This window comes from Pleurodeles waltl, chromosome 4_1 (genome assembly GCF_031143425.1).
Source record: "Pleurodeles waltl isolate 20211129_DDA chromosome 4_1, aPleWal1.hap1.20221129, whole genome shotgun sequence".
NCBI lineage: Eukaryota > Metazoa > Chordata > Amphibia > Caudata > Salamandridae > Pleurodeles > Pleurodeles waltl.
In genome coordinates this window covers 717,002,805-717,030,236 of record NC_090442.1, presented here as the reverse complement: position 1 = coordinate 717,030,236, position 27,432 = coordinate 717,002,805, and the positions used below count along the sequence as shown (strand labels likewise).

At 43.4% G+C, this 27,432-nt stretch overlaps 1 protein-coding gene across 2 annotated transcripts in view; it reads right to left on the bottom strand.

Annotated features, from left to right (window-relative positions):
- Nucleotides 1-27,432, bottom strand: part of MKLN1 (muskelin 1) — a 568,922-nt gene that overhangs the window by 104,512 nt on the left and 436,978 nt on the right. For both annotated transcript variants that reach the window (XM_069229308.1, XM_069229309.1), the window contains exon 13: nucleotides 15,499-15,646. In XM_069229308.1, the coding sequence (XP_069085409.1) occupies nucleotides 15,499-15,646 (148 nt within the window). The remainder of the gene's footprint in view (nucleotides 1-15,498; nucleotides 15,647-27,432) is intronic.

Here is a 27,432-nt window from a genome sequence, read left to right as displayed (position 1 = left end):
TGCAAAACATGCTGTGGTACCCTGCCCACCTACCTGTTGTCTTTGATTCTCAAACCTACTTATTTGACATCCCCAGAAGAAGTCTTTCAAAAGACTGACAAAAAGGTAACTCTAAAGCCACATACACCCCATGTTTTGATTCTGACTCATCACAGAGTGGGGCGAAGGATCAACCCAGGAAATCTATTTCAAGAAGAGGCAGATCCTGCTCTTCCTGGCGCAGTGTCCGAAGAGATAGACACCTCAATTCGAGATGCGGGTGGCCCCTGGATGTGCGCGAACATCCACCACCGATGCGTTGGAGAAACATAGTACCACATTTATGCATGTTTTCTGTTGCAGGTGCTGCGGTGTGGACAAAACAGTGACTGCCTTCTAACACCAGAGACAGCCACTGGTGTTTTTCCATTACAGGGTATTGAGATCTCTTGGACTCGGCCAATGGAGCTCCCGGTGGGGCCCCGTATCATTCCTGTATGCAACAGATGTTTCCTTCTTTGTGAAGTTTGTGGGTGAGGGCAAGTTCTGGGGAAATGTTTATTTTAGCTTTGTTTCATCTTTTGGCACTGTCATTCCATCCACCACATCGCCCGTCTGTCCAACAGCATATGATGCATGCACTAGGACAGCCATGAGTGCAGAGAGCCAGAATGATCCACTGGGACATGTGCGTATTGTCCTGGAATATCCGGGGTATCTCTGATAAAGTCAAATGCGGTGCGTTTTTGAAATACGCTAAAAGATTCAGTGTCCATATTCTGATGCTCCAAGAGCCCCATCTCATAGGTAAAAGAGCACCCTACCTGGCCCGATATGGGTACAACCAGTTTTTCCACTCAGGATTTACACAGGGATCCCAAGGAACTTGCATCTTTACACAGACGTTCTTGTCCTTCCACCAGACTAGAATTTGTTTGGACCATCTGGAAAGATACAGTGTTAACAGGCACACTTTATGGCAAGAATGTCACTCTTGGTTGTTTTTATGTCCCTCCCCCCAGGAGATTCCTTTGTTGATGGTATGGTGTTTCTTTTGGGGAGGGGGAACCTCCACATGGCCTATTGGCACTGGGCAGGGACTGGAACGACATTATGGCCACTCGGTTAGACAGGTGCCACACAAGTGGGAACACATGTGGGCCCACTGCGTCCAAGTTTTCCGCTTTGATTGACCACCTCGGGGTTGGTCGACGCCTGGATGTCACACAATCCACCCGGGAGAGGCCTGCACATATCTCTCCACGACACACAATTTCTTCTCTAGCTTAGATTATTTCTTTGTCCCAGTAGTATATTTACATAGAATTTCACATATTGAGATGCTGTCCGGAAGGTTATCAGATCATTCCCCGGTGGTTATAGGACTACGCATGGGACCTGAAAGGCCTCCCTTTAGATGGCATCTATTGCCATGGAGCTTACATCTCCCCACATACAGAACACATCTTACACGTTACAATTACAAATACTTCACACTTAACGCAGGCTTAGTGGCATCGGCTATGACATTATGGGATGCATTCAAACCGGTCCTTGGGGGCATCGACATTAGATATTCCTCAGGTGAAAAACGGTGTAAGATGTGGGACATACGCAACCTTGAGTCACGGATCCACGAGATGGAGGAGCATGGCAGCCGTACAGGAGAGGAGATCACACGCAGACAATTGGGATTGGTCCAGCAGCAGTATTGTCAGCTGTTGATGGACAATGCCAAACATATGTGGCAGGCATCACAAAGTTGCATTTTTCAATGCGGAGACAACTCGGATAAAATACTCCACAGCCTATGCCAGGCCACTGTTCTGACACCTCAACTATCATTAATCCGAGACAAGCAGGGGTTCTGATAGCTCAACCCAGAGAGATTGTGCACAACTTTTAAGAAGCTATATGCCCGACAGGAAACACTTTCCCTAGATGCTCTGCCCCTCCAGACGCTCTCTGGTGACGCTCAGACACTCCTTGATGAACAGCTTAGAGAGACTGAAATTACCTCTGCCCTGGTGGGACTTCAATCCAGAAAGGCCCCAAGCCTGAATGGTCTGCCAGCGGAATTCTTTAAGACCTTCATGCCCCAACTGGGGAAATATTAGATACAAGTAATACAGGAAGAAAAAGACTCCGCACTCCTCCATGAGTGACATCACGCTAAGATAGTGGTCTTCCCAAAACCAGGACGCCCTCCCGATGCCCTTTCGTCCTATCGCCCGATCTCCCTTCTGAATGTAGAAGCCAAACTTCTAGCTAAAGCCCACTCCAACAGACTGCATTCATATATCCCTGATCTGATCCATGACAGGCTGTGCCATAACATTCGTCGAATCTCCAATGCCCTTCTGCTGGCTGGTCATCTAGAATGGCCTACAGCAGTGCTCCTGGCTAACATAGACAAGGCGTTTGTTTCCATATGTTGGGATTATTAGTTTGTTTTACTGTACAGATTGAACTTTGGCCCTAAATTAATCTCCTATGTACATCTATTGTATACAGATCTGACGGCGACTGTGAGGGTTGCAGGTTACATTTCTGAAGAATTCCCAATACAGAGAGGAACCCATCAAGGGTTGCCCGCTTTCCCTGCTATTTTTCACCCTAGTGGTTGAACCACTGGTGGTCTGGGTCCGAATGGATGCCCAAGTATGGGGTTTTGAATGGAGCTCAGACTGTTCAGACCGCATTGTACTATACGCAGATGACATCCTATTCTTCTTGACTGAACCAGACGATTCTGGCCCACGCATCATCCAAATCATGCACGTATTCGGCAAAACATTTGGTTTGGCTCTGAGTACTACCAAATTGGCGATCTTCTCCATCAATGGATACATCGGGCCTCCTACCTGGGCATTAGGCATGGGGATGCCAGGGAGAGGTTTCAAGTATCTGGGTGTGTATATATCACCTGATATGGTGTGGTCCTGGTCACGGAATAGAGAACCAGTATTAGCTCAGAAAAGGGAAGAGACAAGGGTGTGGTCGCTTCTCCCACTGTTCTTGGCGGGATGGTCCGTCATTTTCAAGATGGTCTCCATCCCCAGACTCCTGTAACAACTACAAAACTATCCATATGTGATTCCCCGATCTTGGTTTAATAAGATTAACTCCCTCCTGTCTGGATTCCTCTGGAACAGCGGCGCCTCCTGCATCACATTAGCCCCATGCTTTCAAATCAACTTACTGGGGGCATGGCTGCCACAGATATATACTCCTACTACTCAGCCTCACACTTGATGATCGTAAATGAGTGGTGACATGATCATCACCGAGATCCAGCATATAAGGCTGAAAAATGAATAATGGGCAACACTCTCCTGTTGGACTACCTTTATGGGAAGACAGATAGCTTCCATCCCACCGGCGACTCGGGTGATCCTCCGGTTGTGGCACACCGCCCTACGACACATGGGATGGTGGGAAAGACAGGACACTGCTATGGCATGGCACAGTGCTGCTTCAGGTGGCCCACCTGGAGGGGTTCAGAAAATGGGATCTCATAGGTGTCTCCACATTGGCCGATGTCATGTGCGACACAGTGCTGAAATCTTTCCAAGGCCTACAGCAGTATTTTCAGCTACATTGTAGCCAATTTCATTGACACAACTCAGACACACCATTATTCCTACACTAAACACACAGACTCACTTTCCGAGTATAACCCACTAGGGGGTAAACTTCTCTCAGACCCTCTAGGGGCCCCCAAACTATCTCAGATTTATCGCTCCCAGGTGCTTCATGGCACACATAGCCCCTTGGCTCTCAGGCGTTCCTGGAAGGCAGATTAAAACCTATAAGTCAATGATGACTGGTCAGATGCATTGCACGCCCCCCCTGAGGCAGCCATCTCCCCTCACCTGCACCTTATGCAATTAAAATATCTACACAGGGCATACTACACACAATACCGCTTATGGAAGATGGGCCTTGTGGCCTCCCTGCAATGCCTACGGTGCCAATCGGAAGATGGTACCTTCCTCCACAGTTAGGAGCTGCACTGGGTTGGACCACTTTTGGAAAGGGGTCATCACCTGCCTGTGAAAGATACTGACCTGGACCATCCCCCTAGATCCCAAACTTACTCTACTTCATATCATGGATGGTCTTGGAGGCAACAGATACAAGAGAGCTCTATTATTCCTGGGACTGAACACAGCTAAACGAGATACAGCCAAAGCATGGAAGGCGGATTGTGCCCCCTCCCTTGCAGTGTGGAAACCAGGTTTGGACTACTGCATTAGGTTAGAGATGACAGTGTTTCAGGCGAGGGGATGCCCCCACAAGCAGGCCAAGATTTGGTAGAAGTGGGTGGATTACAAAGGTATCACTTTGGCACCTGTCCGAACGTACACATCTTGCTTGGATGACGAAATTAGAACCTATGGGACATCCAACCCCTGATATGTTATACAGCTCTGCATTTTCTAATCGAATTAACTATAAGAAGTGGACAATGGAACGGGGTGGGTGGGACTTCTACATGACTGTTTTAGGTTACTGTTTGCTGCCTTGTTTTGTGTCTTGTTTTTGGTATCCTCCTGGTAGCTATGGCCAGGTTACTTGTGAAAATTAAATAAAATCTGCTTATAAAAAAAAGTTCTAGTATCCGAATCAAATGCAATCCATTGGGCTGTGGAGGAAGATGTGGCTAGTTCTCCAATAAGGGTGCATGGTCACAATAGGAGATGCTTTTTCTATTTAAAATATTTTGATATGCGTGCAAGCTCTTTTGTGATCCAAAGCATCACCAAAAGCAAGGTAAGCTGTTCCATTCTCCTTCACACGAGAATCTGATAGCATTCAAATAGATCAATCATTTAGGAGGCACGAAAACCGGACCCTTGAAGGAACTTGCCAAACGTTATAGGGAATTTTGCCTTCAAAGGAAAATTTCTATCCAAACAGAATGTTTTCTAAAGATGAAAAATACAATCACCCACATGTATTAAAAAAATCTCCAATATTATGGCAATTGGTGACTGAATCGTTCTTTATTCAAAAAGCTTTTCTCCAAATAAGGGCCTCTCTCAATCAATCTATTTGCTTCTCGTTTGAACACTCATCTTCCTTCTTTTGTAGCTAGAAAGCTGGAAACCAGATCCCAATGTGCTTGCTATGGATTTAGTTTTCCAAAACTGGTCTCAAGGCCTCAGTTATGCCTTTTGCCACTTTATTATTATTATTTCCAGAGTTTTATCCCAGATTTGTCATAAAAAACAACTCTAGTCTTACTGACTCCTTTCTCGCAAGCCCAGTTGCGTTCCCAATCCGAATGGTGTCAGAAGTATTATTTGATTGTCCAATTCTCAGTACACCTTTTCCCAGTCTGCTGCTAATTTCCCGGGGTCAATTCCACGGTCTGGGCCTCAAAACAGTCCCTGGTTCTCATAGCCTGGAAATGTTTGAGACCTGGGTGGAGAACCGGAGGCATTTCACCAGAATCTGCTCAGCTCATCCGCCAAGGCTGGGCTCCAGGCCTTACCCATGTTTACAGCTGAGCATGGACAGTTTGGAAAAGCTGGTGTGTTGTCAGATGTTCTGATCCCTTTTCAGCAGATATAGTGCTAGTCATTAACATTTTGGCCTCCTTGACTTCCCATGCAAAACCCCTACAGAACAACCAACAACAAAAAATCAGCTATCGCAGCAGAACACAGCTGAGTTGTACACTAAGCAGCCAAATTGTGAACACTGAGAAAGAAATGCTTCTATGGCCTGATAGAAGATATGACAGGTAATACCTTAAGCCAATGGCTAAAAGAGGCAGATGCAAAAAACAAAAACAAAAACACAGCCACTGGTTGATGGCTAGTCTAAATCCCCCTCTATGCATATTTGTATACAACAGGCCAGTCAGCCAGCTGTGCTGTCAACACAGGTCTAAAAAGGCAGACTATTGCGAACATGATTCTTTTCCCCAGTAGCATCCAGTTGGGGCTGCCTGAGAGATGACAAAAAACACCCTTCTTTAAACCCAAAAGTCAAACTGTGTGCCACATTGTGCACGCAAATGAACAAGTTACTTACCTTCAGTAAAGGTTTTTCTGTTAGAGACTATCTAACTGCAGATCCCTCATCTTAGAACAGTGCTCAGGGTTCAGAATGGATTTGAAAAATCTTGCACAGTACCTCTGCGCACCGGTAGGTGACGTCTAATGGCTCTGTGTCAACACTGTCAGAGTCAAAAGTGACACGTGCGATGCTTATGTAGGCACCATCCTGTCACGCTGACAGTTTCTTTCGAGAATATGTCCGTGTTAAAAAGGCAGAGCCACAACTGATTGATATGCGACCAGTGTGCAGAAACTTTTAGGATCTTGCTGGTGAAGAGCCCATTTCGCAAAGCAGGGAGGATGGGAGGATTGGTGAGGAATCTGCTATTAGAAAGAGTCTCTACCAGAAGAAGCATTGCCAAAGGTAAGCAAATTGTAAGAAACTTGTTCTTCTGATGGAGAGTTCTAACTACAGATTCCTCACCTTAAAATGTATAACAAGCAATATGTCCCCGGGGTGGGTCTTGGAACTGGCTTAAACTGAAAAGTCCTGAAGGCCCGAACATCAGCCAGAGTCCAGAGGGACTAGCTAGGGTTGGGGGAAAAAACACTGGTGGTAACCCAACAAGGGCACCGCTCGAATCTGTCAGCCCAAAGATGGAGTGCATGGCATCATAAAAATCCTTGAGTTAAGCAGGGGTCCCTCCAGCTCAGTGGAACTCACAGAAGTGTGGAACAGAGCCTGCAGCTGGCTCAACGGCTGGAGTGCATGAGCAAGGCCTAGAAGCACAGAGCTTACTAGGGGAAGCCAAAGAAAGCTTCAACATTTTCTTCCTCTGTTCCTCTTACTCATTCAATTTTGACTATGATGACTTGGGGTGGGATGAAGATCATCCATTGGATGCGTCCGGGAATGGGCCAGAGCTCTCCTTCTGGATCAGGATCGAGAAAGGCACAGAGCCTTCTTCTGCTGAGTTGCCACGTGCTTCATCACCCGCGTGCAAATTGCCTTGCAATGCATCAGCTTGCAGTCGGCACAGGCCCTTGAGTCATAGTCTAACGCTAGGTACCACAGGTACATTAAGTGGGGATCAGAGAGAGATATCTATCTGACATTCCTCACAAGGTTTAAAGCTTGTGGGCCTTCCTGGGAGATGCATCCCTCACACACTGGGACCAAAGCTCAAAAAGAATCCAAAAAGGGTTGAAGAAAGTGATTAAAAAACAGGGAGGTAGCTTTCCAGATCTGCAGTGTTGATGCAGAAAGGAACCAATGTCAGTGCATCGAGGTCATGCCTACATTGGTACCGGACATGACACTTCAGAATCAGAGTTGTTCGATGCCAGCTATCAACCAAATTAGGCCTAATAATGATATAGGCCTAATTAGGATACACATTTAATTTTAGGCCACTAAAATACATATGAATCAGTATGATTGTGGCCATTTGCAAACATTGCTCCTTTATGGTCCCTTTGAGCATTAGCAGCAATTAAAGTAATTTACCAGACAAACGTCGGCTATCAACCAAATTAGGCCTAATAATGATATGGGCCTAATTAGGATACACATTTAGTTTTAGGCCACTAAAATACATATGAATCAGTATGATTGTGGCCAATTGCAAACATTGCTCCTTTATGGTCTCTTTGAGCATTAGCCGCAATTAAAGTAATTTACCAGACAAACGGTTAAACAACTCCGAAGGCAAATCTTTGGGACTAGGGACCTCTTCTTACATTACATCTGAGCAATGGCTTCAGTACCCTCCTCCAATATGAATTCAACTTTCTGTCTTTTGCTGTCTCTTATTGGCAAATGAAATCGAGAATTTTTTTTCTCCAAAACAAAAAATGATTCTCTGTATCTATCACTGTGTCTGCCGCATACAATTTGAGAAAGAATCGAGTAAAAACACCATACAGTCTTCTCATTCTCAGTAATCAGTGATCCATCACCTGCCTCCTGCTTTTCAGTCCACCTATCAGTTTTTCTAGGTTCATAATCATCTCACTATGATGTTTTTCTTTTTAACTAGTAAACAAGAAATGTTTTTTCCCATTAACAAAACAAGATGGAAAACATCAAAATGAACTGCCTTTTTAACTATTCACATTCAAATACACTATAATAAAAGCCAGTAAGCTCAATGATTTAAAAAAAGGACACATCAGACACAGACATCCAATATTACATGTCATCAGGAGAGGTACCCTAGTGGACAGGGTTTGTAGGATGTTGGGTAACTACTGACTTACAGACTTATTTATTAAGAATAAGTCAAAGAAGGAGATGCATATTATTTCTTCTACTTCAAAATATCTGATATGAGTAAAACCTTTGTAAATCTGCTTCCACTTCCAGGTACCTACCTTCCAAAGGCTAGACTTCGTAAAGACCTTACTGTTTGCATTCATTTAAATGCTTGGCTTGTCAGTGTTAGGACTATAGATTTGAAAAATGCAAGTGACGTGTAATTTGGGGTCAACGGGAGTGGAATAATATCTTAACCCCTTCTGTGCCGCGGACGTAATGGTTACGTCCCGCGGCACAGTGCTCCTGTGCCGAGGACGTAACCATTACGTCCTCGGCACGGAGCCCAGAGGGAGCGCTAGCGCTCCCTCCGTGGGGTTCCTCCCCACCCCACCAAGGCGAGGATGGAAGGGGAAGACCTTCCCCTTCCACCGCCACCCTCCCGTAATGACGTCAGCGCGCGATTGCTGACCTCATTACCCACTGCCGGTCGCACTGGAAGCCATTTGTTTCCAGTGCGATCACAGGAGAAACAGGTAAGTTTCTCCTCCGGCGGGTGGGGGTTTGGGCCAAAGAGGCACCGGGGGAAAGGGAAGGCTTTTCCTTTCCCCCGTGCGATCGGGCAGCAGGAATGGCCACTAGACGCCAGGGATTTTTATTTTTTATTTTGATTGAAATGTTTGTGTTTGGGAGCGGCCCCTTGGCCAAGGGTCACTCCCTTTTGGGGGCATGTTTATGTTGGGCATTTCTGCCCCCCTTGGGGGCAGATTGGCCTATTATTTTTTAGGCCACTAGACGCCAGGGATTTCTTTTTTTCTTTTTTTACTATTTTTAAAATGTTTGTGTTTGGGAGCGGCCCCTTGGGCAAGGGTCGCTCCCTTTTGGGGGCATGTTTATTGTGCCCATTTCTGCCCCCCTTGGAGGCAGATTGGCCTATTATTTTTAAATCCACTAGACGCCAGGGATTTTTTTATTTATTTACTGTGAAATGTTTTGTGTTGGGGAGCGGCCCCTTGGGCAAGGGTCGCTCCCATTTGGGGACATGTTTCTTGTGGCAATTTCTGCCCCCCTTTGAAGCCACTTAGACACCAGGGATTTTGAGAGAGAGAGAGGGAGAGAGAGAGAGAGAGAGACAGAGCAGAAGCCACTTAGACACCAGGGATTTTGAGAGAGAGAGAAAGAGAGAGAGAGAGAAAAAGAGAAAGAGATAGAGAGAGAAAAAGAGAAAGAGAGAAAAAGGGAAAGAGAGACAGAGTGTGTTTGTGTGTGTTAGTTAGTGGAGGGGGGGCAACCCCTTGAGCAAGGGTCACCCCCCCTTTGGGGGCACGTGTACCAAGGTCATTTCTGCCCCCCTTGGGGACAGATCGGCCTATTATTTTAAGGCTCTTCTGCCCCCTAGGGGGGCAGATACCACTAGAACGCCAGGGATTTTTTTTTATATGCTTATTTATGTGGGGAGGTGGCCCCTTGGGCAAGGGGCACCCCCCAAGGGGGGCATTGAACAGTTGGCCATTTTTGCCCCCCTTTGTACGCCCTTGGGGGCAGATGGGCCTATTTGTTTTAGGCCCATCTGCCCCCAAGCGGGGCAGAAGCCACGTAGGCACCAGGGACAGTGTGTGTGTGTGTGGTTTGTTTTTTGTTTGGGGGTGGGCCCTTGGGGACACACTACTAAAGGTATTTTCTGCCCTCCTTGGGGCAGATAGGACTATTTTTTAGTAGGCCATCTGCCCCTATGGCAGAATCCACTTAGGCACCAATTTCTAAACGCTTGATGGTGGGATGTTTGTCAACTGATGAAGTATTTGAATTTGTGATAATTGTTTTCTGCCTTTTTGTTCTAGTTCAAAGCTTTTGCTTTCTTTGCTGTGGCTCCTTGCGGTTTTGGCGGTGGTTGACCTGCGGTTTGCATAGTTGTATGTTTTAGATAAGTAAAAACAATTTACTCCAAAGGAGTATTGTTGCCATGCATGAATGACATGTTTGTAGGTGGTGTACTAAATGCAGGTTTGTGTGAAATTGTCCTTAGATTTGTACTCAATGATATTTGTGTTGTCTTATTTCTAATTTTCTTTTCTTTCTTTCTTTTTAGTGGGATATCATTGGTGATTGCTGTGTCTGTGCAGAGTAGTTGCTGGTGATTCAAGCTTTTTCAGGCAAGTGAGCGGTATAGTTTTTGAGTTTATAACTCTTACTAATAAAGCTACACTTTATTACTTATCTTACACAGTGCTGGTTGTTGGTGGTGCATTTGTCCAGTTAATTTTCGTAGGAAAGATCATGGCTAGCCGCAGGATGACTACTTAGCAGTTGGTTGGTATGCTTTTTGAGTCATTGTCTTATCATGATTATGAGACGGACTCTGTATCTGAGGCAGAGAAGGAAGTGAGGGATTCTGGCAGTGAAGTTTCTGTCGGAGAGGAATCTTCTGATGAGGAAGCCACACTCAGTGCAGATGAAGGGCCTGCTTCAGAGGAGGACACGGATGTGCCATTAGTGCAGCAACCTGGGGCTGAAAGGTTTCCAGTTAGAAGACCTGAACTCTGGGTTGCCCCAAACATGGAGCAGCCAGAGATGCCTGCCTTTACTGGTCTCCCGGGGTGTAGAGTCAATACTGAGAACTTTTTGCTTGTCAATTTCTTTGAGTTATTTGTGGATGATGTGTTTTTGGAAGAGATTGTTGAGCAGACTAATTTGTATGCGGAGCAGTATTTGAGGGACAACGCTGCTAGACTTAGGCCGCACTCTAGAGCTGCCCAGTGGATTCCCACTAATTGGAGGAGATGAAAAGGTTTTAAGGTTTGACTCTTTTGATGGGGTTGATAAGGAAGCCGTCACTGGCTTCTTATTGGTCTACTAGTCCCTTGATGGCAACAGCTATATTTCCTGCAACAATGAGTCGTAATCGGTATTTGCTTCTTCTTAGGATGCTGCATTTTATTGACAATGCATTAGCCTTGCCACGAGATCACCCTGATTCCGACCGTCTTTTTAAGATTAGGCCTGTCCTTGATCATTTTGTAGATCGGTTTTCAGAGGTCTATGTTCCAGGAAAAGAAATAGTTGCGGACGAGTCTTGGGTCCTCTTCAAGGGTCGTTTGGTTTTTAGGCAGTACATTCCTAGCAAAAGGGCACAATGTGGAATTAAATTGTGTATGCTGTCTGAAAGTAGTACAGGATATGTGTATAATTTCTGTGTCTATACTGGTAGGGATTCCAGTATTGACCCCCCTGGTTGTCCTCCCACTTTTGGAGTTACTGAGAAAATTGTGTGGGAACTTGGTAGACGACTGTTCAACAAAGGTCACCATTTGTATGTAGATAACTTTTACACTGCAGTGCAGTTGTTCAAGGAATTGTTTAGAGTGGACACTGTTGCTTGTGGCACAATTCGTCGTAACCGGAAAGGCTATCCAAGGGAGCTTGTCTGTAAAAAACTTGAGAGGGGACAGTGCAGTGCCTTGCGGAATGATGAGCTGCTAGCTTTGAAGTTTTCAGACAGGAGGGATGTCTACATGCTAAGTACCATCCATGATGAGAGTACTTCCCCCGTGACTGTTTGGGGCCAGATTGCTGAAGTGCGCAAACCTGTGTGCATTTTAGATTATAATAAGCACATGGGAGGTGTAGATAGAGTTGATCAGAGGTTGGAACCTTATAGTGCTATTCGTAAGTCTTACGTTTGGTATAAGAAGTTAGCAATTCACCTCTTCCACTTAGCAACTTTTAATGCTTTTATTGTGTTTAAGGATAGGTCTCCAGAGTCAAAGATGACATTTGTGAAATTTCAGGAGTCAGTGATAGAGAGCCTTATTGTGGTGGAACAAGCCAGAGTTCCTAGAGAAGCAGTGGTGGAGGATGTGGCTAGATTGAAAGATCGCCACTTTGCTGAGCACATTCCTCCCACACCCAAAAAAGACTTTCCAGCTAAGAAATGTAGAGTGTGTTTTCGAAGAGGTATCCGGAGGGTGACTCAAATGTACTGCCCTGATTGTCCTCAAAGCCTGGGCTGTGTGTGGGTGGTTGTTTTAAGAATTACCACACCCAGAAGAATTACTGGGAACAACCATGAGTGTAAACTCATGTCTGTTTTGTATTTTCATGTGTTCAGTTTCATGGTTAGCATTTCTGTCATGTACTTAGTTAGAGCTTTTGTGTTTGTAGTTTTGTAATTATTTCTAATTAGTTAGGGGTTTCTTTGTTTAAAAAAAAAAAAGTGATGCCATTGTGTGTGGAGTGGGGCTTGGCTGAGGGTGTACACAGTGTACATATTGACTTGTTGTTGGCTACTGCAACACACTGCCAGCCAAACACCAGTCCACACACTCCCATCAGCTGGTGTGATTGTTGTATCAGGCATGTGGGCGTATGTAAGTGATGGGCCCTTGAGTGGCGCTGTCTGTCGATGTGAGTTTTGTAATGTGCTGGGCCCGTGGCTGGTGGTGTGAATGGTCTTGTGCGAGTCATGTATGAAAGGTGTGTGAATGGACTGTAAAGCGGTTGGTGCCTTGCCGTGGCTTTACAGCTCACGAGCTATGAGTCATTGGTTCAGTTTTTTGCCTTTCAGTTATTAGCAGTGCATTTCATTTTTGTGAAATCTTTTGTTAATAAAATTTGATCCACTGAACCATCACTCACCCTCGTGCCAAATCCAACCAGTATGTGTGGTAAAAATGACAAAACCTGCTCCGCTGTAATCAGGCGTCGCAGCACACCTGTGACACGCTAGGTGCCTCGGGTGGGACCCTGACGATGAAGCATGCCACCAACTTGGTTGGTGGGCGAGGGGTCTTTTTCACATAACCTAAGTGCGTTTCTTTTCACAATTTTAGTGTTTGCACATCACAGACGTATGTGGACAAACCAAAATGATATATTACAAAACTTTTACAAAACTACCTGTGTTTGGGGGGAGGGGCACCTGTGTTTTTGGTCCTGGTGCGGCCTTCATCTAGGGAAACCTACCAAACCCAGACATTTTTTTAAACTAGACACCCCAAGGAGTCCAGGGAGGTGTGGCTTGCGTGGATCCCCCAACATTTTCTTACCTAGACTCCTCTGCAAACCACAAAATTTGCTTAAAAAAGCATATTTTCCTGACTTTCGTTTGTACGATCACCGCTCCAGCACAAAATTCCAACTTCCCAGCGTTCCCCTCAGTCTCCCAAGTAAAATGACACCTCACTTGTGTGGGTCCCCAAAGCAGAGTCAGCCTAAAGCTGTATAAAAGAAGAATATGTCAACTCGCTGTACTATCCCCTCTATCTCTACAAGTTTTTGGCCTTATTCTGTTGCAGGTACCTGGCCCACCCACACAAGTGAGGTATCATTTATACCGGGAGACTTGGGGGAACGCTGGGTGGAAGGAAATGTGTGGCTCCTCTCAGATTCCAGAACTTTCTGTCACCGAAATGTGAGGAAAATGTGTTTTTTAGCCAAATTTTGAGGTTTGCAAAGGATTCTGGGTAACAGAACCTGGTCAGAGCCCCACAAGTCACCCCATCATGGATTCCCCTAGGTCTCTAGTTTTCAAAAATGCACAGGTTTGGTAGGTTTCCCTAGGTGTCGGCTGAGCTAGAGGCCAAAATCTACAGGTAGGCACTTTGCAAAAAAACACCTCTGTTTTCTGTCAAAAAATGGGATGTGTCCACGTTGTGTTTTGGGGCATTTCCTGTCGCGGGCACTAGGCCTACCCACACAAGTGAGGTACCATTTTTTTCGGGAGACTTGGGGGAACATAGAATAGCAAAACGAGTGTTATTGCCCCTTGTCTTTCTCTACATTTTTTCCTTCCAAATATAAGAGAGTGTGTAAAAAAGACGTCTATTTGAGAAATGCCCTGTAATTCACATGCTAGTATGGGCACCCCAGAATTCAGAGATGTGGAAATAACCACTGCTCCTCACCACCTTATCTTGTGCCCATTTTGGAAATACAAAGGTTTTCTTGATAGCTATTTTTTACTCTTTATATTTCAGCAAATTAATTGCTGTATACCCGGTATAGAATGAAAACCCACTGCAGGGTGCAGCTCATTTATTGGCTCTGGGTACCTAGAGTTCTTGATGAACCTACAAGTCCTATATATCCCCGCAACCGGAAGAGTCCAGCAGACGTAACTGTATATTGCTTTAAAAAATCCGACATTGCAGGAAAAATTTACAGAGTAAAACATAAAGAAAAATGGCTGTTGTTTTCAGCTCAATTTCAATATTTTTTTATTTCAGCTGTTATTTTCTGTAGGAAAACCTTGTAGGATCTACACAAATGACCCCTTGCTGAATTCAGAATTTTGTCTAGTTTTCAGAAATATTTAGCTTTCCAGCATTGGTTTCACACCCATTCCTGTCACTAACTGGAAGGAGGCTGAAAGCACCAAAAATAGTAAAAATGGGGTATGTCCCAGTAAAATGCCAAATTTGTGTTGAAAAATGTGGTTTTCTGATTCAAGTCTGCCGTTCCTGAAAGGTGGGAAGATGGTGATTTTAGCACCAGAAACCCTTTGTTGATGGCATTTTCAGGGCACCTACCTTTTTAAAAAAATAAAATATGCCCCCGGGGGGGGCTAGTGGTGTTTCCCTCGTAAGAAAGGGGAGACTCTCCCCTTTCTTACGAGGCCTTCCTGAAAGTGTTTCCTGGCCCCCGATCGCAGCTGTGCTGCATCCGGGGGCCAGGAAACACTTTCAGGAAGGCCTTGTAAGAAAGGGGAGAGTCTCCCCTTTCTTACGAGGCCTTCCCGAAACGTGGGGAAGGCCGTTTTCCTTCCAGCTCCGATGGGGAAATCAACGGCGCGCTGACGTCACAAAGGGGCGGGTGTGGGGCGGGGGGAGACACGGAAGAGCTTCCGTGTCTCCCTGGGGCAAAAAAATTCATATATAAATCCTCGGGTGCGACGCACCAGAGGATTTATTTAACCCCCTCCCTCGTGTCAGCCACTGGTCGTGACCCGCACCAGGGAGGTAGTGCGGGTGTCGGCCAGTGGCCGACGCCCGCATTGAAGGGGTTAAAATGCCAGGGCAATGTTTCTCATCCTGATTCAGCTCTTCAATTACTTTCAAGCAACTTTACAGGAGTTCTTAAGACAAACAAGATTCACAGTGTAATAGAAGACGTTATCACCTGTGGTTAAAACCTTGTTATTTCTAGATTTTCTGTGGAATGCTACTAAATTTAAAAGGTGACCTCGATAAACATTACCAGACAAAGCTTCCAGGGACAACAGAGAGCCCAGTCCCTAATTAGAATTCTGGTACCTACCAGTTGTTCCGCACAATATCATAGATCCAGAAGGAATTCCGGACATTCTCCTCCCGCTTCTCTTTGTCCTTACTGAGACCAGACAAGACATGGATTTCATTTAGTTCCGGATCAATGGTGGCCCTCTGGGTGAAGCCTGTCATTGGAACTAACAAGAGACAAAAGGAAAAAACATACATGAAATGAGTATTTGTCATACTTTGTCAGAATACTAGTCTAGCCTGGAGGTTCAAAGATGCTCAGTTGTATTACGGTTTAAGTTGTACAATGTACACTCCTAAATCATGTTGCACTGTTCCTTCTCTTATTCACTAGCATGCTGGCTGAGAAAGTGCCCTTGCTGTCATTAACATCATATATTAATGAAAATACAGTGAGACAAAATGGCAGAAGGTTGTCCATGCAGTAGCCACCATACAAACAAAATTAATTGAACACTGTGTCCAGAGTTCTTTCCGCGAGTTAGTAAGAGTGAACTCACTAAATACCTCCCTGCTTTTCAGGGTAACTAAAAGAACATACGTGTTGTGGCATAGCTTATAAGCAAGGTGAACAATGGTTAAGTACATTCTGCCCACAAATGTGGATATGAGGAAGAGGGAATTAGTTAAGGTGTGCCTTCTTACTGAAACCAGGTTCCTGAAGTTTTTACAACACATTAACAATTATTTTCTTAATATCCACTCAATCAACCCCTGAAAAGGATTAGCAATGGCCTGGAACCATACAGTTAAAATCAAAAATGCTACATCATATTTAGAAAACTAAGAGAAAAAATGCTTAACATGCTTAGTGCAAAGGGGATAATGATACTTTCCCATATGTCCAGAATCTAAGTTACTGCTCATAACATCGACCTCAGTTGTATTAGTGAAACCTTGATATAGGATGGTGGGGTTGTTATGTTCGTAAGAGAGTTGTTTTTCCCCCAATTCATAATCCAACTAAGATGTTAAAAAATCAGTTTAAATAAGCAATATCAATGTAATGATGTACAGCATTTTTTAAAGGGGGCATGTCTGAAGGGAATGTTAAGGTATTGGCTGAGGTGTCATGAGTCATGAGGTTTGAAAGAATCTCCCATCTCCAGATAATTTTCCATCTCAGGGGCTCTCGTCGTCAAGCAGATTGTACTATGCATTGCTATGGGACGGAAATGCCACCTGCATAATGTTTTGCGAACATATACCCCTGTCCAAAGTTGCCCAACTGTGAGTTTCCACTATAATCCAGAATTGGTTTGCACCCAGTGCGCACAACAATCACACTAGCGCACTGAGGCCTGGAATGAGTAAAGGTTTCGGGAGCCACAGTAGGACTCCGACGTCTGGAGGGGCACACCAAGCATGCCCACATTACTACATGGGTATACTCTCCAACCGGCTTCTAGATTCTTGGTGGTGGGGTCAGCACGCATGTTCTTTATTATGAATATTTTTTTATTTTTTTTTAACAATAGTGTGCCTGGCAGGTCCTTTTTCCCTACTTCTGGTAACAGGCAAGTAAGTGGCCTAATGGCCTCGTAATGTAAAGTCCTGCTGAAGAGCTACAATAGGGTTAATGCTCTGACATGCTTTGTAAGTATTATGTGAGTTGCAAGGGTAGAAGATGTATGTTTTAGATTGCTCATGGAAAAGCATGCAAGAGATGGACCCTGGGTTACAGTCTCCCTGACTTTCACAGTGCATTGCCAGCATTCCTCAGGTATTTGAGACACACTAAATATTTGTGTGTGCGAAGGTTGGGATGGGGGCAGCTTTGGAAATGCAGGAGTCACATTTCAGGAGTGGTCTCTGCCTGATTATTCCTTCCTATGCACCAGTTGCGGTTGGTGTCGGGCAAACTGACTTTCGGGGTGGGGAAAGAGGAACAACAAAACAAAAAAAACAAGAAAAAAACCCAAAAAAGTATCTGACTGCCCGCCACATCGCCGCTCTTCTGCCTCCAATGCAGGCCTAGGCTCCCACACGGCCCTGCAGCCAATCCTAACACTGCTCTCATGCTGCTGGCAGGATGGAGGATTCAAACTGACACAGGTCTTACATGATTTTCAAGCGTGCCATGATTTGTTGGCTACGCTGAAACCTCCCCACGCCCAAATAACAAATATCAAGACAGAAAAAAGGGTTCTTCTAGAGAACAGGATATCCTTGTGACAATTAGCTTGGCTGATGTGCCTCCTGGCTTCGTCAATCCATGCTCCTTTCTTGGGCTCCTGCACAACAGTGCTCTGCAGAGATTGGAGGGGCGAACTGGAGGAAGGGCATTACTTGCTCAGAAAAGTTTTTGCAGAAACCTGGAATGGCATAGTAATCTTCGGAGCCACACAAGATCTGATCCTCTAGGAGTGCCATCATACTTTATTTAGTTCCAGAGAGGTCACTGTGTTTGATAGTGGAAAAGAGTAAAGAAGATGGTGGAACATCCAAGGCCTTTTTGAACCAAGCTTTATTTGTAAGCTAGCAAATATGGCCTGAGTGGATTTTCCAATGATTAAGATAAGATGGGGGGGGGGGGGGGGGGGGGCTCAGGACGGTACCCCCAACTGGTATCTGAGAAACAGGTTTCCATTCTATGTGGTCCGATCTAGTCTACCTCTTCAAATTCCTGTCAGTATTGTCCAAGGAGTTAGTTTATCTGATGATAAATTCCTTCAGGTCTGTAGTTTCAGCAGAACACATACGGGTAGACGGTCTACTGGTAGAACAACTCTTAGTCTGCAACCTGGTTAAAAAGTTGAGATTAATAACTATCAGGAATCCATCCAGGTAAACCTATGGGTGGAATGTGACTATGGTGTTACATTTGTTTTTTTAGTTGGGTCCTTAATGGAAATTTCTCCAAAAAAGCAGTCAGTTGACTACTAAATTGGCCACACTCTTGCATCTGGACATTCAAGAAGTTGACCCTTTGTATCAGGCAGACAAGATGCTTACACCTGAAGGGGTGAAATTCACCATTGCAATAAGCACAAAGCCCACTTTCTTGATATCTTATCCTTGCTTCCCAGGTAACTTCCAAGTTATGCGTAGTTAGCTGCTCAAAGGCATACAGAGACCTGACAATGGATCCAACACCCCTAGGAAGCAATTAACTATTTGCTTCAATAAGAAAGCCCCCTGGGCAGCTTTCGTTCCTGACAATGGCATTTGGGTCTGCTGGGTAAAACTAGTCTAGTATTTTCGACTCAATCTGTGTGACTCACTCGATGAGAGGATTGCCTTGGAATCTAGGAAGTAGATTTAAAATTGAGGCTGGCAAATTAGACAACGTATTCTACTTTCAAAAAGTTATATTTTAAGCCTGTATAGTAGTGCATAGATGGGTATAGTAGCAAATAGGCATAATCCCTGTACCCAGTTAGATTATTTTAAGGACATGGAGGTGAGCATTAACACTCCCAGTATCAAAATTAGGAACAATGCTTACTGCTATGTTCCAACTGGGGTCGAGGGGAATGTTGATGAAAGGGGCACTATAGTTCAACCTTAGTTGTTGGAATTAAAATCTCTAAGTAGTGTTGCTGGATATACCTTGAGGATTGTTGAAGATGCCTAACAGAGGTTATCTAATCGTTTGTGAGGGTCTGAATGAAAACAAGAAAGAGGTGATGGCTGGGAGTGAGGCAAGAGTTTATTATGCAATCAGCTTCCAAAACAAAGAGAGGAGGAAGGGAAACTCCTGGCTCTTTAAGGATGTTCATGTAATGTGGCTGGTTAATGAGCTCTTCTCAACGCACAGGTTTCTAATTTCTACAGCTTAAGGGAAATGTAGCTGCAAAATACTGATAGTTTTGGATGTTGAAAGTAAACTGAAAAATGAGGATAATCGTTGTAAATGTCCTAGATAAGAGTTACATTTTAGGTTTACAAAGCAAGCACAATATTCATTATTGGCAAGATCTCAATTTCAGATACCTAGAGAAACATGTTTGGCCTAAGATTATGCAGGCACATTCTGACCATATTTCACACTACATCCTCCTAAAAAACGTATTTGTCAAAATCTGAAATGCGTGCGCCATGACTCAGCAAAAAACACCAGCAGATTTGCAATTGTTGGGGTTCCAACCATACAATTAGTGAATCAGAAAATTCACTCTACATCAAAAGCTAACAGAAATCAACCAGTGTTCAATGATACCTTTTAAACAATGCACTCTTCAAACAACAGGAAGTTGTGAACTAGACCAGTTATTTACTTCAACAGAGAACCTGAAGCATGGGTAGCATTCATATCGACTTTAAAATGTGGATGGTAAGGGCACTTAATTTACTGGGCCAGTCGAATCAGATGACCTTTTTATACCTACCATAATCTAAAATCATTACAATGTTGAAGCCTTAGGGCCACTGAAAGTACAGTTTTATGGTTTATGTCTGTGGTTTATATGTTTTATGTCTAACATGAGGGCCTCCTTGTAAGTACAAGAGTCATCTATTTAATGTACAAAGCCTAAAGCATTTGCTAGCCTTTACCTCTATTTTAATACTCTCACTAGTTCATAGCTACATGAGGCGAAATGTCCTACGAATTGATTTAATAGCAGTGTACCTTCATCGTCACTGCTCCAACAAGCCTATAGTAGTGTAAACATGTTTTTATTAATTAGAAAAACATGCCTCATTCAGTTAAGCTTACGTTAGCGTGACTAGGGCAAAGCCAGCTTGCACTGACATCTTGTTTGCAGAAAGAAATGCACTTTTATTTTATGTGAACAAGCCTCCTACATGTGCATGTGTTCTGTTCCTTTTCCACTTCCAAAAATTGTAGTTCGTGGTCTCTGTGTTATACAATTGTATTAATTTGTGTTCCTATCAAGCAAGCTAAGTCCAGGATTTTCCAGTCGTTCAAGGCCCTTTGCTCAAGCCTTTCCTAGAGTTCATTCTTTAGCTGAACTATTCATTGTATTTCTGTGTCACATAAATGTCATATCATTACCATCATCTCCTATGCACACATCATTCATTAATATACAGTAGCAGCAGGTGTTTTAGATGCATAATACTGAATGTATCGTGTGTATTACATTATTAATTGGCTTACTAGAATGATACGTTGCTAGTTCAACCCTGTTATGTCAACTCTCACGACTGAATGTGTTGGCACTTCTGTCTAAAACCCCATGAAGCTCACCTTATTTCTCTTTCAGAATATGAGCTAATTCATGATTTATTAATTAATCACTTTTTACCTTCTGTAGAGATCTTAATATTTTAATAAACTTATTAGTTTTAACTTGTAATTCTGTGTTGTGTAAGTCTGTTTTATTGGCTTAGACTCAGTCATGTGAAGACCCAAATAGACCGGATCCTACACACTGACCAACTTAATTATTTTAATTAGAGCATCAAGAATAATGAATGTAGTACTGACAACAATGTGCTGAGCTCCGTCTATGCTGCATTTTCAGACATTCACCAGTATTTCCTATATAACTCTGAACCCAGAAGCATCCAACACTTAAAAAAGACATCTCAATTTAACACTTATGTCTGGTGTCGAAGCAATAGTAGATGTTAATTGTCTATCTAATTCAAAATGGATACATAGGCAATGAACAGATCTATATCACTCCCCAGCCTACATCACTCTTAAACACCCAAAATGCACTTCCATAAAGGGCCTGCACCATCTGCCCTTTAAGGCTTTTCTCTAAGTGGTTGGTTGCTCCCTCTCTCCTCTGGGCTGTAAATAGGGCCCAGAGTGTATCAATTAACTCGTGTCCACAAATGCCCATCTCTATCTCCAAATCTAACATTCAGTCACCCACAACATACTCCACTGTCCTTCCCCTGCCCCAGTCATTCTGCTTTTAATTTGGCACCTCTAGCACCCTCCCTGCCTGCCTTGTCAACAGTGAGCATGCAAGCTGGAAGGCATGTGTCAGCCATCCACCACAGACAGCTTTAATGGGTATGGGTTTAGGATAGAGTGTAAACAGGTGGGGGTGAAGGAATAGAATATGTGCTGCACCACCACTATGACCAGACTCAGACAACTTTGCAATTAGACACAAATCAATTGTTGATCAGAAGTAAAACCTTTTCTCATTTGCTGGTACACAAGCACATGCTGTGGAAATCCTAAATTAAAATTTAACTATAACCCTAACCCTAGGCATGCAGCATTAAGAAAACAAGTTTTATATGTTCTATGTCAGTATACCCACACATTAGTGTTTGTCAACAAAGATGGATAAGGATCGTGGGATTTTATTTTTACCTTCAATAATAACATAAGAATCATTGGCAAAGCCAGTAGGTCTTTCTTGCATTTTGAGTTGTAGGAGGACTTGACATCAGCAGCTTAGCCACAGCATCAAATCAGCCATCAGGCATGGTAAATGTCTATTACATTAGAGGCGAACAGGCAGCACCAGTAGAGAGACAGTGCATGCTGAATTTCATCAGTGGCTTGGCAGAAGCAGCAACAGCCCAACACTAGCAGCAGAGAAGGCACTGAGCATGCAGAGTGGGAACTGTGGCCTGGCGACAGCAGGGAAGCTGCTAAGTTTACAATTAGTGGCGGCCAGTGGAAGAAGGAGACATGTATTTCAGCTATACTGAAGTACAGATTTGTACATTGGCTGCTCTACAGGAGAGGGAAGCAGGACAGTTTTATGCCAAACACAGCTATCGCGTGATGATGTGGCTGCTAGGAATGCAAATGATAGCCCCTATAACAGAAATTAAATGATACCATTAGAGTGATGGCAATTTAGCATCTCTAGCAACCACATCATATTACTGAAGTTGGACACGGTAAGGAAAGGAGAGCCCAACAGAAGAACCATCAGAGGAGACACAGGACCCCGGCAAGAGTAAGAAGTAGGCAGTGACAGTAGAAGAGTATCATCAGAAGCGGTAGGTTTGTTCATATGCTATAACAATTACAAGTATTACTTTATGCCCCATCACCAAACTTTTAACTTAAAATTGGTGGCGAACCAGGAAAATATAAGACAGCTAATAGCCGAAGGGACTGACCCAAACTCACTTTCTTTAAAGATACTTATTTTTCTTATTTTATTTCAAAGAATTGAGTAAATGACTTTTTACAGCAGACAGTTAAATCTGAAGAAAATAATTCCCCAAAACCTTGATACAGAAGTTCTAGCAGGTGATCCTGATTTTCCATTCTGTCAGTCTTAGGGATGTTCCTTGCAAGTATTTCCATAAAGAACAGGTAAAGCACGCAAGATGCTTAGAATTCACATCTTCAGGGACAAGAAGGCGTTCTTGGCAGGTTGAAAGCTCCACTCTTAACAACTAAACCCTCACTGCGAGACTGTCTAAAAGCTTGGACGAAAGCTTCCTCTGTGCAGTCAATAACCATGGTCTTGCAAATTAAAGAAAAAAAAATGTCGAGTTACTCTGTAAAATATGCGGGCACACTAATTTGTGGTGTTCAACAAACACTGACACTTATTACAGGTTGAAAAAGCAAACTCACATAGAGCGGTGAAGGCCCAAATAAATGTTAACTCAATAACAGCAAAATTAATGGACTGAGAAACAAAATAAGTTAATGGCACAAGGAGCTAAATTGGGAATTACCATAAACACTATTTAGAAAAGAAGTTTTGATGGAAATACATGAAGGTCGACTTTAAATTAAGCACAGAGGTGGGATCATTTTATTTAGTCTGATGCGATTATTATTTCATGTAGTCTTAATTCTCTTTCCTTTCAATTGGAAATACCATCTTGTAAGCATAGGCCCGAGAGGCTGAATGCAAAATAAAACAGTAACAGAAAAAACAACCTGGAATTTCGGTTTTTTAAGAGACTTGTTTTGAGATCATCCTATTTCTAAGTGCTAAAAAGACAGAATGGAAGTGTGACAAAATGAAGTGTTTGAGAAAATAGTAACTGACATAAAAATATTTATTTTGTTCTATATTAAGATAAATGAGCTCTACTACAGAACACACAATACAAATCGATGGGCTCAATAAGGAACCTCTATACAAAGAGTATCCACCAGAAAGTTCCTAAACAAAGGGAGGTAACTTTCTTTTGATGGCTAATTCTACTACCAGATTGCTCACTTTCTGAATAGATTCCCAGGTGGAAAGAATCCTGAAGGAGAGGGTGCATGAAATCACCTCTGAATCCAAAGAGTAATGCTTTGTAAAGGTGTGGCAAGATAAGCATGTTGCTGTTTTACAGATTTCTGTGAAGGACACTTCCTGTTTCATGCATACCCTATAAAGAGCTGATTGTCATTTTTGCTGTCCTTTGTTCGGTCAATTTCAAAACAGACCTAAGGCCTCTGAAGCATCTCCTCGTCCTTTGTGTGATAAAGAGGGGGGGGAAAGCCAGGTAAAGTAATAGATGATCAAGATGGAATGAGATAACTACCCTGAGCAGGAAAGCAGTTCTGGCTCGAAGAACCTTAGAAGAATCTTGAGTAACCTTAATTGGCAACTATGCGGAGGTTTGAAATAGGACCCCATCAAAAAAGTTAAAACCAAATCGAGGTCCCACTGAAGTAACACAAATGAGGCAGGAGTAAACATGTTGCAAGTCCCTTCAGAAACCTGACAATAGGGGACTTAAATACTAATGAGTGGTCTGAAAGGCAGAGGAAAGCCGACATAGCTGGCAGCAATCATTAGACAGCACCCACTGTAATACTCCATTGAGCCAATGACAATGCTGTCTTGAGGATGTCAGACAGGTGAGCTTATACGGGAGCCAGACTGCTCTCTGCACACCACATGATGAACCTGTGTCTCATTCCAGAATACACTGTTTGGTGGAGTTTCTTCAACAAGATAAAATAACACCCACCACTTCTGGCAGTAGGTGGAATAAGTTCAGGTGTCCCCATTCAATCTAGAGGCATTTAAGAGGAGGCTCTAGAGAAATTAGGTGTAGCACCTATCCCTACGACTGGGAGAAGAGGTCTACCCTGAGAGGGAGATGGAGAGAAGGACATGGAGAGAGGTGGAGGAAGTCTGCATATGAAACCCTTCTCAGCCAGTCTGGAGAGATTATGGAGACCTGGGTCCAGTCTTGGCAAATCTTCCTCAGAATTAGAGGAATCAAGGATGTGGGAGAAAAGTTGTACTGAAGTGGAAAACTCCATTTTCATTCCAGATGACGATGAGGGCAGATTCAGTGTCTGTTCCTGGGTGGAATCCGGTTGGGTAGTCTGAAAGTATGGCGTTATCTTCAATGAACTGAGACATCTTGGCGAATGCTGCTCTTTCTATTAGTTTTCCAAGGAAAGGTCAATTTGTAATTGGTCTGTAGTTGCTGGGGGTCATGCAGGTCATGGTTTGTTTTCTTTAACAAAGGGCTTATGTATGCCTTTTTAAGGTCTTCAGGAAAGATCCCTGTAGTTAAATAATTATTGATGATTCTTCTTACTGATGTGGCAGCAGAGGTAGATAAAAGAATGTTTTTAAAGATGTGTGGTGGACAAAGGTCAGCCGGAAGGCCTACTTGCTTTGACCAGATCCATAAATTCACTTTGTGATATTTGTTTGTAGGAGTGCAGAGGCTGGATTGGCTTACTCTTTTAGGGGTTGAGGGTGGTGGGGGTGAGGGGGTTGGAAACTGGTTAGTGCTGGTGGTTTTCCTTTGTTTTAAATAGAAGTCCAATGTGTCTGCCTTGGTTGTGTAATGATTTGCCAGTTTGTTTGTGAATTCTTTAGTAATGGGAAGCGTTCCTTCCATGCATTTAGGTTTCCCAAAATTTGTTGAGAATTTTATTCAATTCTTTATTTGCGGCTATAGCATTTTGAATTCTGTCTGAGTAATATCTTTTTTTTTAATTTTTTTTTTTTAGCTTTTTTGATTGATGATTTGTATATTTTGTTAAGTTTGCGCAGATGAAGTTTGTCTATAATGTTTGTTTTGTTTGTTTGCTGCTGCCTTCTGATTTGTTGTTTTATCTTTTCTAGCTCTGTATTTCTCAAAGGTGCTTGTTTTCTTTTGTCCTGTTTTGTTTTTCTGAGTGGTATTCGGATATCGAAAGCTTCATCCAGCCAAAGTTTTTTAACATAATTTATTGTGTCTAGATCGGTATTGGCAGTTAGTTGTGTTTCTAAGTATTCAATTCATATGATTGTGATTCCTCATCCTGGTCTGTATTAGTGGTCCTTCTGCAGTAGCTTGTATCCTGCCTAGATGACCATGGCGATGTCAAGGGCAGACTCTGTGGTCAGCCATTTTTCCATTAGGAAGAGGCAGTCCAGGGCGTCGTCAACCAGGATGTTCCAGATTTCCGCGGCATGATTGCAGAGTAAGCGGGTGTTGAGGAGCATAGCTACAAGTCTACTTACCACCGGAGAAGCAGGTGGCTTTCCTCAAGCAGCTCATAATGGGTCCAGTAATGCCTCAATAAAATGTAGAAGCAACTCTGAAGTTTTAACAGCTGGTGAAGGACTTCCACCTACATATTAGCCTTCAATTCACCAGACGGTAGGGAAAGTTCTAAAACTTCTGCCTCTTTCCTTATACTCAAATGATAAAATGCGACTTTTGGTGGGGTGAGGACTAGGGGAAGGCGAAAGACCATAAGAGACATACATTTTCAACTCTGTAGAAGTGTAGATGACACTGGCATCACTCAGGACTTTCAAATCTGGGTGAAGTGGAGGGAACTGCATGTCCCCACTGTCATCAATGTCATGTCTAACACTCCTCTAGGGGATCTGATTCACTGCTCAAAATACTGTGGAACCTGTACTGCTTTTCTTCTATTAGCCTCTGTATGTCCTGTGTGACTTTTGCAACAGATCTCCAGTATCACACTTTAAGAATCGTGGTATACATTTTGCAAGAAAAACTTTTTCAACCTGAAAATAAAAATGACTTGAAAACATGCCTATGAGAGGCAAAGTTTAGTGCCTATTTTTCAAATACATATCATTGGAAATGAAGGAGTAGTTCTAATGTGGGAGGGTTCCTCTTCTGTCTTAACGGTGGCAGAGATTCACTGTAGTACACTGACTTCTGCACCAGAGTCTGGCCAACTGTTATACAAAAAGAAGATGAAGGACAAGGAGAAGAAAAACAGAACTGAATAAAACGACAAACACTAACATCAAGGGTTTTAAAGCTCCCATAGAAAGTGGGGAGTTGGATAATAGTGATTCAAATATTGATATTAGAATGGCACTAGAAGTCTTAAATCTACAGATGGAATCGTTAACGAATGTGCTTTATCGCAAAGTTGAAGCCCTAATTAAAAGATCAGTGGCCTGGCTAGTAGGTTGCCAAATATAGAGCCAACTATAGGAAATGTAAACCATCTGATCACCGACACACTAAAATCAGCAGTTGAGGATCCACATCATCCTGCACAACTAAGCAACTGAGACACCAGAGAGAGTTTTGATAGTGTTTTAGGAGAGCAAACTGTTACAACGTTTAGGACTTCCCAAAAAGAAGAAAGGTGCAAGGGTCTGAGGCCAAGCAGGTCTCCACATCCTATTTACTTATGGGCACGAGAGAGAGGAGACTCCATCTAGATTTGGACAAGCGCCCCCATAGCTGTGCCACCCCAACTCCCTCTCCGTCAGCAGATTTGATACGCCAAGAGAATTGTACCAGGAAAAGGGAATCAACGTGACTTACACCTTACAAGAGTGCTGAACCTTGGGACCAGTTTACACCTTCCACCAGAATCAACTCCTTTAGTCACTAACCTTACCACAGTTTCTCAATTAAGGGCAGGAGTGAGGAAAACCACTCTCCAACTCAAACATAAAGTAGTGCACTGGTGTAACAGGCAGCCTCTCATATCCGCATGGCCAGAAAAACAGAGATCGTGGGAAAAAGTGTACAATTCTGGGATGGAGACTGTGTGGTAAGTAACTCTGAACAGTCACATACAGGACTCCAAGTCATGTAACAGGCTTAATGCCCCCCCACCCACACACACAAGGATCCATGCCTTAGGGTTTTTTGTGCCCCT